Source organism: Trichosurus vulpecula, chromosome 1 (assembly GCF_011100635.1).
Source record: "Trichosurus vulpecula isolate mTriVul1 chromosome 1, mTriVul1.pri, whole genome shotgun sequence".
Classification (NCBI taxonomy): Eukaryota; Metazoa; Chordata; class Mammalia; order Diprotodontia; family Phalangeridae; genus Trichosurus; species Trichosurus vulpecula.
Genome location: NC_050573.1, coordinates 219,028,749 through 219,046,654, shown reverse-complemented (window position 1 = coordinate 219,046,654; position 17,906 = coordinate 219,028,749). Strand labels below are relative to the sequence as shown.

General features: G+C 34.4%; 1 protein-coding gene across 1 annotated transcript in view; it reads right to left on the bottom strand.

The window, feature by feature from the left end:
* Nucleotides 1-10,745: 10,745 nt before the first annotated feature.
* CDH19 (cadherin 19) overlaps nucleotides 10,746-17,906 on the bottom strand; it is an 81,933-nt gene continuing 74,772 nt past the window's right edge. The window contains exons 9-11 of the mRNA XM_036768307.1: nucleotides 17,485-17,602; nucleotides 15,147-15,398; nucleotides 10,746-11,922 (exon numbers count right to left, since the gene is read on the bottom strand). Of these exons, the coding sequence (XP_036624202.1) occupies nucleotides 11,432-11,922; nucleotides 15,147-15,398; nucleotides 17,485-17,602 (861 nt within the window). The 3' untranslated portion in view covers nucleotides 10,746-11,431. The remainder of the gene's footprint in view (nucleotides 11,923-15,146; nucleotides 15,399-17,484; nucleotides 17,603-17,906) is intronic.

Below are 17,906 nucleotides of genomic sequence, written 5' to 3'. Positions count from 1 at the left end.
TGACCCAGAAGCATAATTTCTTCAAAAATTTTCAGGCAGAAGATCAATACATAAAAGTAAGTTGAAATGCCAATCCATGATGGATGACTTCACTCAAGAGATAGGGAATTGACTTTTCACTGGAGAATGGTGACATCTGCCTTTACAATGCAGAAGAAAAAAAGGTACCCAGTGTTAGTCAATATTCTGAGCTGCAGTGGGTCCATTTGCACTCTGCTGAAGTCAAAAGGTTCATTACAAACAACCAATGAATCATAGCATTTGGGATGGTGAAAGGACCTTATAAATCATCTAGTTCAACCCCACAGAACATCCTTTTTCCTTTCCATTAGTTATACAGGCTGCATAAAACAGTTGGGGTATGACAGGAGTAGTTTGATCCCTCTATAAGGTACAACATTTTCAGTGATACAATGTGCTCAGGAAATAAGTATGAGTGATCCAGAATCAGGCTGGATTTCACTGTATTGATGATGTAAACATTACAATCATCTTCCATTACCATCTAATTTTCTGCTCTGCTCAGATTGCATAGTTATGGTCTCAGGATCCAAAAGTATTTGAGCTGCCACCTTGGATAAATTGTTTCCATAGTTTACACAATCACAAGTTGAGGTGGATAACATTATTAGCACTATAATTATCCATTCATAGGAAAGCATCTTATATGCTAGCTCTGTAGTTTTTATTTTGAAAGAGGTCTGATGCATCTCCAGTTCCTCAGAGTTTCCTGAATGTAAGTGATAATGAATGAATATTGAGGAATAAATATTAATTTACTGAGCTTGAGAAGGTTCCTCCCCACCCCAGTAGGAGAAGGGCACCAAATTTGGTAACAAATTAACATAATTTGTTAACAAATTAACAATTTGATGAAGTCTCACAATTGCTAATATTAAACTAAGTGCTTCATTTGCTTTCCTCTTAAGCTCATGTCTCAATGGTCTTCCAAAACTTTTCCTCCTCTGTGTTTGATAGGTTTCCACAAGTGGTCTACTATATATTCTATTGTTTTTTATTTCTTTACAGAAACAGTTTAGTCATTGTATCAGTAAGGTAAGATTCATGATATTGATGGTGACCACGAATATGTCTGTAGAGTTCAGAATTGCACAGTATAAGAGACTCTCAGAATAGAAGGCAGAAGTAAAATATTTATTCAGACACCAGAGTCTCAAATCCCAAAACCAATAACCCCAATTCAACATAGCAGTAATTTTATCCCAAAACCAGGGAGTCCACCTCAATGTAACAGCAAGGAGATTAAAACACAGCGTCACAGCAAAAGCCAAGCCATCCTGTAACCTCCCCTTCTGCTAGGGTCTTTCCATAAACACTCACTCATGAATCTTAACTGTCTATTTGCCTGTGTCCTCTCCTCCCACAGTTCTGAAAGTCCTTGCAGTTCCCTCTCTGTCTCTCCTATCTCTGTGTCTCTTCCAGTTCTCCATCTCTTGGAGCTCTCTCTCTACTCTGCTTCTTCTTCTTCTCCTCCTCCCAGCTTTCTCATCTCCACAGCTCTCTCTTCTCTATGCTCTGCAGCCTCCACTCTCTGCAGCTGTCTAGTCTGCACTCTCCAACACTTTTTCCAGAAAAAGAAAGAAATTAAAAAAAAACCCAAAATTAAACCTTTCCAAGTTTTGATAAAAAAAAAATCCTATGAGAAACTACAATTGACTGCTTCCACTCAGTAACAACAGGAAAATCAACCAGAAGGATAGGAACAATGAGAAGGGGGGGGGGCAGAAAAGTCAGAGCCAATTCAAAAAAACAATTTCTCAGCTTGCTGGCACAGAAACAGGTCTGAGAAGCGAGTAGCCTTGTAGGTTTTGTATCATAAGACACAGAAAGACTGAAATGTTCTCAGAAGAAATACCTGATATGGTGAGAAACCCATAACAAGGACTTTCGAAGCCATTCAGAGTGGCAACAACCAATATATACATGGCAGTAACCAGTTTGGCATGACACTACTCAAAAAGGAACATTTCAGGTCCCTATCAATATGTTCTGATAAACTATGGAGAACTCTGAAGATTTGGCATTCTGAACCTCAAAGGTGCCATCTGACAGGTGGAGGTCAACAGCGAAACCCAGAGGAACCTGGGCTGGAGATGAAATATAGTAGATAACCTCAATTAAATGCACAGTAGGAAGCAAAACTTAGCCCTGGCCCACTCAAATCAGGAACTAAAGTTGAAGAGATGAATAAACCAAAGAAGATATTAACCATTATAAAGAATTATTATAGACCTAATGTACCCCAAAATCTAACCCAGAAGGAAACAAGAACTTCAAGCAGGAACAAAGGTTTAAAAAACAGTGCAAAAGAACTATAAAGATATGTCAAAGAAATGAAGCAAGCAATAAGAATGAAACAAATGCTCTGAAAAATAAAACTGGAAGGAGAATGAATGACTTAGAAGAGAAAGTAGTAAATTTTAGGTAATGGACTCTGAAAACTTGAGTAGAATAAGTAGAAATTGATCACTCTGTGAGACAGATTTATAGATATACACATATATACATATATACATATATATGTATACATATATATATACAAACACATAAACAAAATAAAAGATTAGAACAATAATAGAAGAAAAATGCATCAGCTATCAAAACAATTGACATGGAAAAGAATTCAAGGAGAAATAATTTAAGAATTGTTGATAATTTAAGAATCACTGAAAAAGAAATAATAAAATCCATGGTCACTATATTTCATTTAATCATGTATAAAACTACTCAGACTTGTAAGATAAAGGGCAAAATGAAGACAGAAATAACCACCAATCACCTCCTGAAAGAAACAATGAAAGGGAAAATCCTAGGAATATCACTGACACTATCCAGAGCTCTGATACCAAATAAAAAAGAATACTCTATCCGTCTAGAAAGGAGTTCAGTGACAAAGGACAGTCAAGATCGCCTGGCAAGATAAGACCTGGCAGCTCATATCATCAAATAGAGGAGAGTATGGGACGTGATATTCCAGAAGGCAAAGTATATGGGTTTACAACCAAGAATAATTCACCCTACAAAGTGGAATACATTCCTATAATTGTTTTTTTTTCTTTTTTAAATGACCTTTTAAAGAAGAAGACTTTAAAGTTTTTCAATGAAAAGGCCAGAGTTTAGTAGAAATTTTGAAATGCAAATCTAAGACTCAAAGGTAACCACCCCCAAAATATTTATGTGTGTGTGTGCATACACACACACATACACACACCCACAAATATACATACACATACATATACACGTATGCATGCATGTATGCATATATGTATGTATGTACAAATTTATATGTGTATAAATCAGAAGGGGCTATATGAAGGTGCAATGTTACCATCCTAATTTGGGTGGGCATGGGGCAGTAAATGCTGCTTCAGGACTTTAGTGTCTTAAAATGTTTAAGGGTTAAATAAGAAAAATAGTGGAGAAGGCAAGCAGAACTAAGTGATACAGCATGAAGTGCAATGAGACATCCCTACCACCACCAAAAGAACAAAACCAAAAATGAACAACAACAATGAAAAAAAATGTTCATCCACACAGATTAAGAAAATGAACCAAAATGAATTCTAAGGGGGGAATATAAGAAAAGTCACAGGGAGTTATTTTTCTAATGTAGGTTGATACAGGGGTATGTGTATACTGGGGATGGGATCTGTTCAGAACCATGACACATGGAGCATTTCAGTGCCCAGGGATATAGGCTGTGCCCTGGAGCAAGATGAGATTCCAAATTTTTATTAAAGTACCATGACTTTATGCAGCACGTGGGAACAGAAGCCAACTGGCAGATTTGTCTTTCACTGCTTAGTTCTGGAGACAGATCCAGGGTGGATTAATTAGGTAACCTGTACTCAGGTGTAAAATTCCAGGATGAGGAGGGTTGAAGTTGCTAGACTATGTGCTGGTGTAACAACAATGTTGTTGGCAGCTGCTGTGGAGGTGAAAGACAAACAACAAGACCAACAACAAGAAAACACATGAGGGAAGCTAGCAAGGTTCTTTGATCTGCTTTTCTAAGGAAAGCAAGTTTAAGGGTTAACAATCACATTTTAATTAAACATACATATATCATTCACTTAGTTCAGGGGAAAAAGTCAGCATCCTGAACTTCAGGGAAAACACAAATAGAAATCACAAGTAGAAATTATATAAACAGAGCAAATAACACAGAAATCAACAGACAGACACTAGCTGTCTGACTAGGGCATTACATACATAGTTCTCAGAGAGAGAAGCACCAACGTTTGGATTTCCAAAGCCAGGGGTGGAGATCCTATGCCTACCTAGGGTCCCATCTGGCCCAATCACCAACACTCTTCCAATGAGTGTACCCCCAAAAGCAAAATGACAACCTCAGAGCTCATATACTCTGTTCAGGGCCCTGAAGGCTCAGTGTCTACTTAGCAAAAGGGGTGTGCAAAAGATCTTTAATCACTAGCCCCACATCACATACATTGTTTCCGATCAATGACTTGATTCAAGCAAAGGCAAGATTCATTAAAGGTGCTTGATTGCCTTAGTGCTGAGAAGCACTCCAAAACAAAAGACAACTAAAGGTCCACTTTGCTTGCCATTATATTTGAAAGGCAAGTATCAACAAAAATACTTGACTATCTTAGTGCGGTGAAGCACTCCTGAAAAAAAAAAACAAAAACAAAGGCAAAAAGTCCTGCCCTGCTTGGCATTACAACTGGGCAAATAGTTAAAAAGCAAGCAGTAGCTCTATAGCTCAGATGCCCAAAATGGAGTGGGATGTCAGTTGCATCTTCTAGCCCAGTTGGAAGGTTACAGAGTAATAATCAGGACAGGAATATCAGACCAAAGGGAAACCTACAGGTGTATCACTCAGCATCTTTCCAGCCAGCTAAAAAGCTGGTTGATAGTGGCTCAATCCAATAGAAGTCTTACTAATGGGCCTAAAAAGATGAGCCCAAAGATCTGTTGTTTTGACCCAAATCCAGTTCAGGAATTGAAGAGTTCAGACCAGGAAGGCAGCCATTAAACTTTCCCTGGACCTTTCTGATCACTTTGACAGCACTGGAAGCTTTCAGGTACCAAGCCTGAGTTATCTCTGAAATCCTGGAATAACAATATTCCATACCCCAAGAAGGCATCAACAAGACTGACTGATGCCTTTCCTCTAGCAGTTCGAAGGGCCTTGACCTAATGTCAAGTCTGAAATTGGGAAACAGGTTGGAAAAATAAGCAAAATAACAACAAAAAAGGAATTCCACCATGATGAGGTATTAAGCTGACAGAGGTACTTGAAATACAAATCCAAAAGAATAGAATGACACCAAAACATCTACAAGCAAAGCCTCAAAGTAAAGCAAAGTTTGTCACAAATTTAACTAGAATTCCTGGAAGAAGAAGAAGAATTTTAAAAAGTTAAAATGCTTTTTAATAAATCAATTGAGAGCATTAGGATAAATCTTAGGGGGGAAATGAGCTATGGAGGAAAGAATTCAAAAGGGAAATGACAGCTTGGCATGTACAATATCCTGCTCAAGCAACAAACACAATGAAATTAAAATGAACTAAACAGAAGCTAATGACTTCATGGAAAAAAGATTAGCAAAAAGTCAAAAGACTGAAAAAAATAAAATGAAATATAACTTATTTCACAGCAAAAGCAACTGTACTGAAAAAAAAAATCCAAGAGAGAAAATTTAAGGATCATCAGACTACCTCAAAGTCATGGCAAAAAATTCAACCTCTCCCCCACACTGCCAAAAAAAATAAAAAGACCATAGATATCATATTTCAATAAATAATAAAACTGCCCAGACCTCTGATAGGGGCTAAAGTAAAAATAGAAATAGTTCACAAACCCCAAAATGAAAATGCTCAGGAACATTTTAGAAATTTAGAAAAATAATATTACAAAAAGATAGAATTTAATTACCTTGGATCCACAGTAAGAGTTAAACAAGATTTAACAGCCACAACTAGGAGTTTGGAATGTTGTTCCAGGAAGGAGCTAAGACCTTGGAATATGTTATTCCAGAAGATAAAGGAGAAGAGATTACAACTAATAATAACTTACCTAGCAAAACTTAGTTCAATAATCCAATAAGGGGGGGAAATGGATCTTTTATGAAATAGGAGACATCCAATAATTCTTGATCAAAAGACTAGAGCTATAAACCTTGAAGAGAAAATATAGGATTGAAGAGAATGGAGGATTGAAATGACAAGGAGGAAGGATTTTGGGGGGTTCTGATGCTTTGACCTTCATCTCGTGTCACGTCATCATTTCCCTGATGTCATGGTCCTTGTCAAAAACGAAGGACAAATGCAACCTGTGAGTAGACCGTGCTGCCTGAAAGGGGACCCAGCTAGTTGTGTAACTCAGCTCATCCTCTCCCTCTCCCTCTCCTTCTCCTTCTCCTCTCCAAAGAAAGGTAAATTTGATGGCTAGAACCTGCCCATTTAACTTGGGGTTTACTAGCTAGATTTCTTTCTCTCTCTCTCTCTTTCTCTCTTTCTTCCTTCCTTCATTTCTTTCTTCCTTCCTTCCTTCCTTCCTTCCTTTCTTCCTTCTTTCCTTCCTTCTTTCCTTCCCTCCTTCCTTCCCTCCATCTTTTCTTTCTCTCTCTCTCTCTTTCTCTCTTTCTTCCTTCCTGCATTTCTTTCTTCCTTCCTTCATTTCTTTTTCTTTCTTTCTTTCTTTCTTTCTTTCTTTCTCTTTCTTTCTTTCTTTTTTCTTTCTTTCTCTTTCTTTCTTTCTTTTTTCTTTCTTTCCCTTCTTTCTTTCTGTCTGTCTGTCTTTCTTTTTCTTCCTTTCACAAAATCTTAAACCCAGTTCACTCTGAAGCTCATAGATTGGACCACAATAGGTCCCTGCCCAAGCTCCACTTGATAGCTGTGTTTTGGGCCCTCCTGGCTTAGAGTGAATGTCACTGGTAACTCTTTCTCTTTGAAACAGCAACCGTGAGGGTCTTCCCCTCCCAGCTTGATTTTTTTTCTTTTTTTCCAGCTAAAGAAGCCATCCCTTCACTCAATTCTTAAAGAGGCATATTCACTGAATGGGTGTTACTTTACTCTAAATGAGTACATGAAAAGGCCTTAGCCTAAAAGGGCCAGGGTCTCTCATTGCATCCTGGGTCATCTCCAGTCATCCCAATGAATAACTAGTCACTAGATTGAGATGACTCTGGAGGAGAAAGTGAGGCTGGTGACTTTGCATAGCTCTCCCTCATTCAAATCAAAGTCAAGTACAAGTCATGTCATCATTTCCCTGATGTCATGGTCCTCTTGGAAAACAGGACAAAGCACAACAACTAATCAAATGAGGGAAAAGTACATATATGTAGTTGGCTACAGACATGGATTTTTTTTCTCATCAAGGAAATAGGAAGAAAAAGGGAGAAGAGAGAATAATAAAGAGGGCATATAAAAGTAGGGAAAAGTCCTAAGCAAATCCAACTCCAATGATACACAAAAATATTTATACCTTTTATTAACATGGCAAAGAATTGGTAACTGAGGAAATGCTCATCATTTGGGGAATGACTGAACAATTTATTGTTTATAAATCTAATAGAATAGTATTTTTCTTTAGGAAATGATGAAAGGGATAATTTCAGTGAATCTTGAGAAGACTTGTGTGAACTGAGGCAAAGTGAAGTGAGTGGAATCAGAAGAACAGGTTATACAAATACAACAGTATTATAAAGTCAGATAACTTTGAAAGACTTAAGACTTCTGATCATTGTAATGACCAAGCAGAATCCCAGATGACTAATAATGAAAGATGCTGCCAATCTCATGATACAGAGGTGAAAATCAGCAAATCATAGATAAGATTTAAACTGAAAAAAGTTGGGGAATTGTTAAACAAACAGGCATATGAATATAATGAATATTAATTGTTCCATAAGAAATGATAAATAGATAATTTTAGAGAATCCTGGGAAGGATGAGCTGATGCAAAGCAAAGTGAATAGACCAGAATAATTTATACAATGACAAAATTACCATTAAAAACAACAAAATTTGAAATTTTATTAATTTTGATCAACTAAATGCTGGATCATGTTTCTAGAGCAACTAAGATGAAGCGTATTATCCACCTCCTGAGAGAAAGAGGTGATAGACTTGAAGTGCAGAACCATGCATTGCTTAAACATGACCACTCTCTCAATTTGTTTTGCTTGATTGTGTTTATTTATTACAGTGATTTTTCCCTCTGTTTTTATTGGAGGGATTTTGGAAACAGTTATGATTTTAAAAGGCCATCAAAATAGACTTAAGATTCAAAGAGTAAAGAGGTTCAGAAGAAAGAACAGATAAGATGGAAAATTTTAAATGTAACCCATGGAATATATTATATACTTTTTTTAAAGTAGTGAGCTGTATGAAATGCAGGCTTGTAATTTCTTATTCGATCCTATTGTTTTGTATTCTGTTTTATATATAGATATGGAAATGTTTGGTCTTGTGGCTTTTTGGTAAAAATAAAAAATGAAATTATCCATTTAAAATCTGAAAAATATAAAAGTCTTTCACAGCTTCACAGCCCAGAACCACTACTTAAAGGAAAAACTCCTCAGCAATGCTTTGAACTCCTGTCTTGGTTCTTGTAACTACAGTTATATGCAGTTGTTTCTAGAGCAGTGAGTTGGCATTTGGCATATATTGGCTGAAATTGTTTTTCAGAGTCACATATTTATATACTTCCTATGTGCACATGGGACTTCCAGAAGTCCCCTTGTCCAGGCTTACTCGAGACCCCAGATGGTGGCTGGCTCCTATCATCTATTGCCTACTAAAGCTTATTAGAAGACTAATTATTTTAAAAATACCTAATACTTGATTCTACAGTTTTGCTATTTTTCTTTTTCTAGAATATTCCATTGTTTCTACCGTGCTTTTATGAAAAAAGTTCCCAAATCTATATCCTAAGTTATGAGAACAAAATTAAGTATAAACTCTTACAACTGTATGTGTGAAAGTAAAGATAATAGATAACATAACATCTATTGTATGTTCATATATTTTCACAAATTGCAGGGTAATTTGGGGGTTGTTTGATTTGTTTCTTTTAATATCAGGGATAGGTATTTCATATCATGTCTGGAAAATTCTTGAAATATCCCTATTAGAGTTGAAGCCTTTTTATATATACCATCAGCTATTTTTCACTACAACTGGTAAACAAAAACCTAAATCCCAAATAACTATTGTTTAAATATTGAAGTTATAAAAGAGAGGCTGTGCTAGTTGCATAAAAATCCACATCAATATGGATTTTTATTAAACACACATATGTATGTGTGTCCTTAAAGATTATTCCATTAAACTATTAGAAATAGCTAATAGTATTTCTATAATTTCTATATGACTAGAATGATATGAGATCATTACTGAATTATTACCAATTACAATTTCCAGGAAATTATACTTGTAAATGAGATAGAAAGACCAATTCCTTTCCTACTTTTTAAATGGAAACTTTTCAGCTGAGCAAATAGTCATGTTTTTTGTTTATATATTTAGTTATTAATATTCCTAATATCCAAATTAGAAGCCATTCTGCCACATCTGTTTCAGTGTCATTAGACATTACCATTAGAGCCATAAGTGCCAACACAACATTAACATGCGTCTCTTAAAACTTGTTATATAGTTATTCATCCATATCTGGATTTTGAATCATTCCCGTAAGACGCTATTTTTGCCCACTCGGTATGTATTGCCTCATCTGTTATTAGTCATGCTTGCCAATTCCTGCAGCAAGAATACCCAACAAATTTTTATTGCCCCTAGTTGCACTTCTGTTTGGAATTGGAACTCAAGTAACACTTCCTCCTTCCTGAATTGTTGATTTCCATTTTAAGCTATTATGAATATAAAGTAACCCTCAAATGGCACATTACCAAATGACTGACAAGTTCTATTTATCTCCCAAGCACACAGTAGCAAAAGTTCTGGAAGACTGGATATGGTTCTTGTCTAACATTCTCTAGAAGGTGCTCTTCACTTGCTCTACCTTGGTTTGGTTTACCTGAGAACAAGAAGACATTACTTTCTCTGACCCAATGATCATGACACCAGTTTTAATTTAGTGAAAGTTCCCAGTTCATTGCAAAGTAGAGCAGTTCTACCTTTAGTGAACAGAAACAAGGGAACACTAAATGTACTTATTCACCCAATTTCAATCATAGCCAATGAAATTAGTAGGAAATCATTTAGTAGATATCCCACAGCTTAGGTTCATCCCATTTCTACTTTTTGATATTCAGAAACAGTAGAAGAAAAGACATCTGAGCACATTTTATTCAATAATTTCCATCCAAAAACTAGAATGAGAAATGGATTTTAAAGTATGACTTGATTTTGATGTAATAAAGAACATTTTCTGAAGAGGTGGATTGAAATTAAAGTGTTTTACTATCTTATTATCTAATGTTAACCATAAAATTTTATGTCCAGCAGCTTAGCATTTTAAAGTTCTTTAATACTGTTATAATAAAATGACTACTGCACCTAATTTTATATTCCATAATAAAAAAACTGTGCTAAGAAATCAGTCATCTTCTTAGCTCTTAATGAAAGGGAAAATGTCCTGAATTGTACAGTATTGAATTTTATGTACTATAATAGACAATATAGCTGCTTATCATGTTTAAGATGAATATTGATTCAAGCTTGAAAGTACTCCTCTTTTTTGTAACTTTATAATATCAGTGAAATATTAATTATGAATGTAACATACTTCCCAATAATTTCAAAAAATTCAAATTTAATGATGAATAAATGTTGACACTGCATAACAGATCTTCATTTTGATAGTGACAAATATATTTTTAGTTTTATCATTTGGAAAAATAAATAAATATCCCATAAGTGCTTCTTTACATGTTCCCATGTCTTTTTTTTTTACAGTCAAGTTTGCACCATACTAAATATAACACATATTTTAAACGCTGTAGCTTTGGTTAATCGATATAATCTTGTCATCTGCCTCACTTTGAACACTGTGTAAAGATTAACTCTAGAAGAGTATTTACAAGGGAGGATCCAGAGGAGTAAAAAGATTTTCAGGGAGGAACCCTTTCCTTCATTTAAGTACTCTTCAAAGTTATATCTCCCTATTAGGTCCTCCCAGAGAGGCAACTTATAAAATCTGATTCTGTCCACTTCCCAAGTCGCTCTTTAGACAGGAGACAGGAGACAGATACTTAATAATAAACACTGACTCTTTGTGATCACAAGGATGCAACTTAGAGGATGGTCACAGTAAGTAATGTAGCAGAATCGATAATAGCCAGAAAACCTAGAAAACTCGATTGGCAATACAGAGATATAGAGTCCACTTGTTTACATATAGTCTCCTGTTAAATTCAACTTGGTTCACCTCAGGATCACATATACCTTACTACACCTTTTTAAAAAATCCTCTAGAGAACTAATTCTTTGCATGAACTCTGGAGCCATACATGCTTGCTAGTTTTTTAAAGCGAGGTCCTAATTCAGTTAAGTAATCAAAATTCTGATCTGGATCTGAAATGCTTGACTCCAGGGAGCTAAGAGATCCAGCTAGTGACCCTGTTCCCTCAAATGCATATGTCTGAAGAGAGTCAAATGGAGGTGCACAAGGATCTGTATTGGCCTCTTGAAGCTTGGCCAAAATGAATTCCTTGAACACAGCACTGTCTGGGCCCACCTGCAGAGACTGCCTATATAGACTCCTGATCTCAGTAGTGATATTTTTTCGAGTCTTTCTTGCTCTCATTACAGTGCGGGTCCGCAGTGCTGCAATATCAAAAGCTTCTGTATCTTCTTCTCCTCCTCCTTCATCATCATATCTGACAATATTCTCCCTAAATTCTTCACCCTTTTCAGGAAATAGAGTCTGTTTCCGTCCCTGCTTTAGGCCCAGGATCATGAAGACAAACACTGAAAAAGGAAACATGAATACAAACATGAAAACAAACACGCATACACAGAGGAAGCTTAATTAGCTATCTGTGATATATTAAAAGGACAATGGAACTTTACAAATCAAGATATTGCTACAAGTTCAAGCTATAAACCTTGCTTTATAGAGCTGGGACTTTCTGAATATAAAGTGAGCAGATTTGCTGGTGAATAGCTAACTATACCATGACTTGTAAAATGGATTAAGGAAATGTAGTAATCTTTTTTGGCTGATGGTTTAGAGAAATGAGCCTGCCTCAGTATACCTGAACTATTTTGAGGTGTTTGGTTTTATAGCAGAAGGCACTGACAATCAATTTAAAATTTTATTTCCTTTACATCCATTAAACTCCAAAGAAAAAAGGGGAAAAATAAATGTTTTCTTTCTCCTCTATATGCATTTGTAATTCATTAAATATCCTCAGGGCTGTTTCAGAATTTTTTGGTGAGTTGTATTCGTTAAATTTTTTTCTGAATGGAAGAAGAGCACCATATAGGAGGCTAGCTTTTGAAGATGTATACATTTAATTTATTTATCTAGATTCTTTTGTGAAATAATATTTTTCTAAAAGTAGTATTTCCATCATTTTAATTCAGGGGAATTTGTTTATATAATCATAGCAGGCTTTTTAATGGCAATTCAGGATCAGATTGTCGACACTAGAAATCTGTTGTTTTTCAGTCATTTCAGTTGTGTCTTGTCAAAGATACTGAACTGGTTTGCCATTTCCTTCTCCAGAACAGGGAAAAGTGATTTTCCCAGGGTCACACAGCCAGAAAATGTCTGAGGCTGGATTTGGACTCAGGTCTTCCTGACTCCAGGCCTAGCACTCTATCCACTGTGCCATCTAACTGCCATATCACCAAAACTTATAGAAGTGTTATTCTTAAAGAGCCAGGATTTAGTAATCCATGCAAATTATTCAAGGAAATAATAGAAACTGTAAAAATTCAGCATCAATAGAATACCTATCAAAGCATTTCCTGAAGGCAAGAATTATATTTAACACATATAAGATAATTTGTTATCTTTAATAAACTGATAAGAAATCTCAATGTAAAACAAAAAAATGAACAAACAAAAATAAACTGACCTCAACTCTGTCTTGGGAACTTAACCAATAAGCTTCACTGGAACTAAAGTTGTTATGCAAAGAAGTATTATTTATAACTGCCTGATAATAATATTGGTCAATAAAAACTTAAGGAAAACTTTTTTATAAATAGATGTCTCTGTGCCAAATACTTATAACTTCCTATTTGGGTAGAATAAAAAGCTTTCAAAATACGAAGACCTAACAGAAGTAACTAAAATCTTGTTGGAACAAGGTTAAATAAAGCTCATCCTCAATGTCTGCTAATGGAGTTATTATGAAGATGCTTTCAGGAAGCCTATAGGAGATAAGAATACATCCCAATATTTTTATTTAATGACAAAAGCAGTAATTTTATACATCATTGCAATAATTAATAATACATTAAACAAAAAAATAGCAATAGCTGGGTGGTGCCTGAGGACTATTTCCATCTGAGCTCATTAAAATAAGAATATTCCTAGTAACAGCAATTATAAATACAGAAAAATAATAAGTGATATATAAAATCTATGGATTGTAAAGCACTTTACAAGCATTCATTTAGATGAATTGAAGTATAATGTGTATGGGCAGGAGAAGAAGCTAATTCCAAAAAGAATTATTTTATGGATTTTTTCCCTCTCCAACCTTCAAACCTCAGGTCTCTGTTCATGTAAAATTTCATTAAATATGGTCTCCACTCATGAAGTCACTACAGACCCACTTTGCCTATGAATTGCCACTCTACTGTGCTTACAAGTGCCATTTCTTTCTGTTTCTTGACTACAGTATATTCTTAAGAGCACTAAAAATTATATTTTATGTTACCCAATTCTTAAATTTTCTTCCTACATGAAAAATTAAAAATCCTTTCTTCTCACTAACTACTAGGGCCAAGAGGTAAAAGAAATGTTGTATTTGCTGTATTTATAAGAATGTCTTTTTATTTCCTCCTCATTTCTGTATTTTTCTTTATTATTTTCTTGGTTAACTCTCTACTTATGTTCTTCCTACTGTTTTTCCTTTTCCTTCTATTGTCTTCCCTATATGAACTTGTAATGAAAGTCAAATATATTAGGAAAAAAATGTGTTTTTTTCCATAGGTTACTAGCTGTATGCCTTTAGATCAGGTCCTCATTATAGTATCAGTAAAATGGGAAGATTAATAACTTACCTTCTTGAAGATAGAGGACTAAAGGAGATAATCTCTTGATGTCCTTTCAAGGAGCAATGATTATACGGGCCTTTTGTGGTTAAGTCATTTAGTTGTGTCTGACTCTTTGTGATCCCATTTGGGGTTTTCTTGGCAAAAATACTGAAGTAGTTTGCCATTTCCTTCTCCATATCTGAGCCTAGGCCTCTATTATGAAACCGTTCTCCCAACTCCCATGTGTTTCCCATGTTTTAATCATGATTGTTTTCAAATAGAACACTCATCATCACTTTGGTGACATACATTATTTGTCAACTAGATGGAACATTGGATAGTTAGCTGGGCCTGGAGCTAGGAAGATCTGAGTTCAAATCTAGCCTCAGATATTACCTGCTACGTGATCCTGGACAAATCACTCAATTCATCTTTCTCAGTTTTCTCATCTGTAAAATGGGGATAATGCACCTATCTCCCAGGGTTATTGTGAGGATTAAAAGTGTTATTATATGTTAAGCACTTAGAAGACTATTTTACATATATATATATATATATATATATATATATATATATATATATATATATATACACACACACACACACACACACACACATATATGGTACTTTATAAATTCTAGCAATTATGCAATAATTGTTATCTAAATTTTTAAAAATAGACTATTGTTAGGAACAAGCTACAATATTTTTTGACAATCACGCACAAATGCACATACCCACATACTATGATTGTCACCTCACTGCAACACTTTCTGCCTTTCAGTTTGTCAATCTATGTCCCTAGTAAGTGTTTCACTATTTTGAGTGAGTTTATATAATTTTATATGTCACAACAGTAAGGCAAATATATCCATCTTTTATATTGTATTAAAAAAGAACATAAAAATCCTCTTACAGCATATGGATTATGTCATCTTATAAAAACAAACTATATCATAAAGCAGTACTGCATTTCTCACCTAATATTATTAGTATACAGGCCAAAATAGCAATTAAACCCTCTGTGCTGAAACCCATGGAAAACGTAAGAGCTCCATATGTGCAGGACTGGGTGCCACCATTCTCATCACATTCGCAGGCATGGATAGTAAGAGTATTTGTACTTGTAAGTGGTGGAATTCCATTGTCTGCAATTAAAATTGGCAGATAGAAGACAGGCTGTTCTTGGCGGCTAAAACCACTCCTACTGGTCAGAATTCCAGCTGTGTTATCTAAAAATTAACACAGAAACACAATTTAACAGCAAAAAGTATGAAGAGGCACAATTCAGCTAAAGATACAAAAAAGCAAGGCAAAGATAAATTTTTAAAAAGATTGAGTAAGCAGAAATCTTCATAAATTATATTACTACTTTAATCATAATTTTGTAAATATGGTAATACATTTTAATTTATTTTTCAAAATGCTATTTTTGCTGCATAACTATGAAGCAGGGAAACAACATTTTGTAAACTGTATATCATGACTCAGAGTGTTACAAAGATTAAATGAAACTTTCTCATATATAAATTGACTTTATTATTTTCTCTAGTATACTTGACTATGAACTATTCCTATTCAAACAAATGGAAACTTTCTTTAATAACTGTACACATATGTTTGCCTCAATTGCTATTATTACATATAAAATATCCAGTTCAAAAGTGCCAAAATAACATTAAGAATAACTCTGGAAATCCAGTTACTGGTAGTCATGGAAGAATTAATGACTACTTATAAGAAAAGCCTAATTAAAATATTTTATTTAAATCTAGGATTAATAAAACTCCCTTCCTATTCAATATGTAATGGCCTTTGTAAATGTAGTTATACTAATTTACCCAAATAATTAACCAAGTCAATGTGAGATGTGTATTTTAAGAGAGCGTGGAACTACTTATCTTTGAGTCTCAAAAGATAAACTTTAAATGTTTTTTTTTTTCCCTTAGTATAATTTAACCTGCTGTAGAACTAAGTTTCTTATCAGATTGGATTCAGATTGGATTCAAATAATGTCCCTAATAATATAGTTTCTTAACATTTCAATCAATATCTGAACTTCATAGCATTGAGATACACAGAAAAAAGCCTTCATAAAGGGTCATCAAAATCAATGCTCATACTTTCAATATTATGATAAATTAAATAAATGTAAAAAATTCTTTCATTATAGGTACAGTAGAAAAAGCACTGGTTATGGAGTCAGAAGACCTAGGTAGATTAAGATCTACCCTCTGGTATACAATCTCGCTTTTCCCCCAAATGAATCACTAAATCACTTATTTTTTGGATTTGTCATCTGTAAAATGAAGAATTTATATGTCAAATGGCCTCTGAAGCATCTTCTAGCTTTAGGACCATGATCCTAAACCATATGATCTTTATTGTTAATCTTATATTTTAACATGTACTTTTGCTGAGATACTTGTTTTTTAATAACCAGTACAAAATTTCTTTTGCATTTTATTTAAGAAAATTATAAAGCTATCTGGTAACTGTTTTTTGTTGTTTGTTTGTTTTGGTATGATAACTAACCTTAGGACTAGAGATATCAATGATACTTTGAGTTACTAAATATTATATTTTTATAAATATTAATAACATAATGAAGTCAGTTAAACAATGTATGTATTTTTTCTCTCCGGTTAGATTTTTTCAAAAATGTTTGGTTAAGCAATGGTAGGTTAAGACCAGTTTTGTTTGAATATATTGATTTATGCATTATTTAACACCTCCTTCCTCATTCTCTGGATAAGTACATTCCTCAAGCTGAAAAGGGGAAGAGAGTAATGGGAACTCAAAGATAGTTCTGTTTTGCCATTTGACGAATATAGACAGAACAATTCTAGAGACAATTATATTGACAAATTAATTATTATAAATGTCTTTCAATCTATCAACCCAACATATCTAAGAAATAGATATACATCAAACCCTTTAAGAGTTAAAAGCAGAAGACAATTACTTAAAGACATAAAATAAGTCAACACCAGAACTGCAATTAGTGCTTAATGGGCCCAGTTCCTGTACCATTCAGCATTTCTATGACATACCAAAACATGGAATTACTAAGCATTTATGAGAAAAAAAAAAGAATTTCTCCTTTGGACCAATTTCAAGAGAAACACTGTCTATAATTCAGACTACCATACTAAACATATTGCATCTCCATTTTCATTCTTGTTTCTGTGACCTAACTTCCAAAATTATATTAAAATAAGGGAAAATAGTTTGCAAAACATTTTGATATAAATACCCATTACAGGAATGCATCTTTCATGAAGAAAGGTGTGAAAGGCTGGATTTAAGTGACACTACCTTCATTATCTCTGACAGTAAAACTCAAGTTGCCTGTGGCTTCTGTAGACAGATTGAAGGAAAACCAGTGGTCTTCTACAGAAGCATCCCTATCCACAGCACTGATGGTCTGAATTAGCTGGAAAATAAAACAAATTTTAAAATTATATATATCCACCTCCAATTCCCCACACCCACACATATCATTTAAAAAGTAAAAAAAAGAAACTAATAGAGAATTAACTTTGTTTTTAACTTAATATAAAAAAGAATATGAATATTAGCTGTTATGATCTGCTGATGTTATTGTTTTCCTGCTGTTATCAACAGTATAGCAGGCAGGATTGTTGGCTTTCTAATGTATTTTCTAAAGTGCCATTCTTCTCCAGGTTTTCTATTGATTTGAGGAAAAAATGCATTAAAAGCTTGAGGATAATGAAATT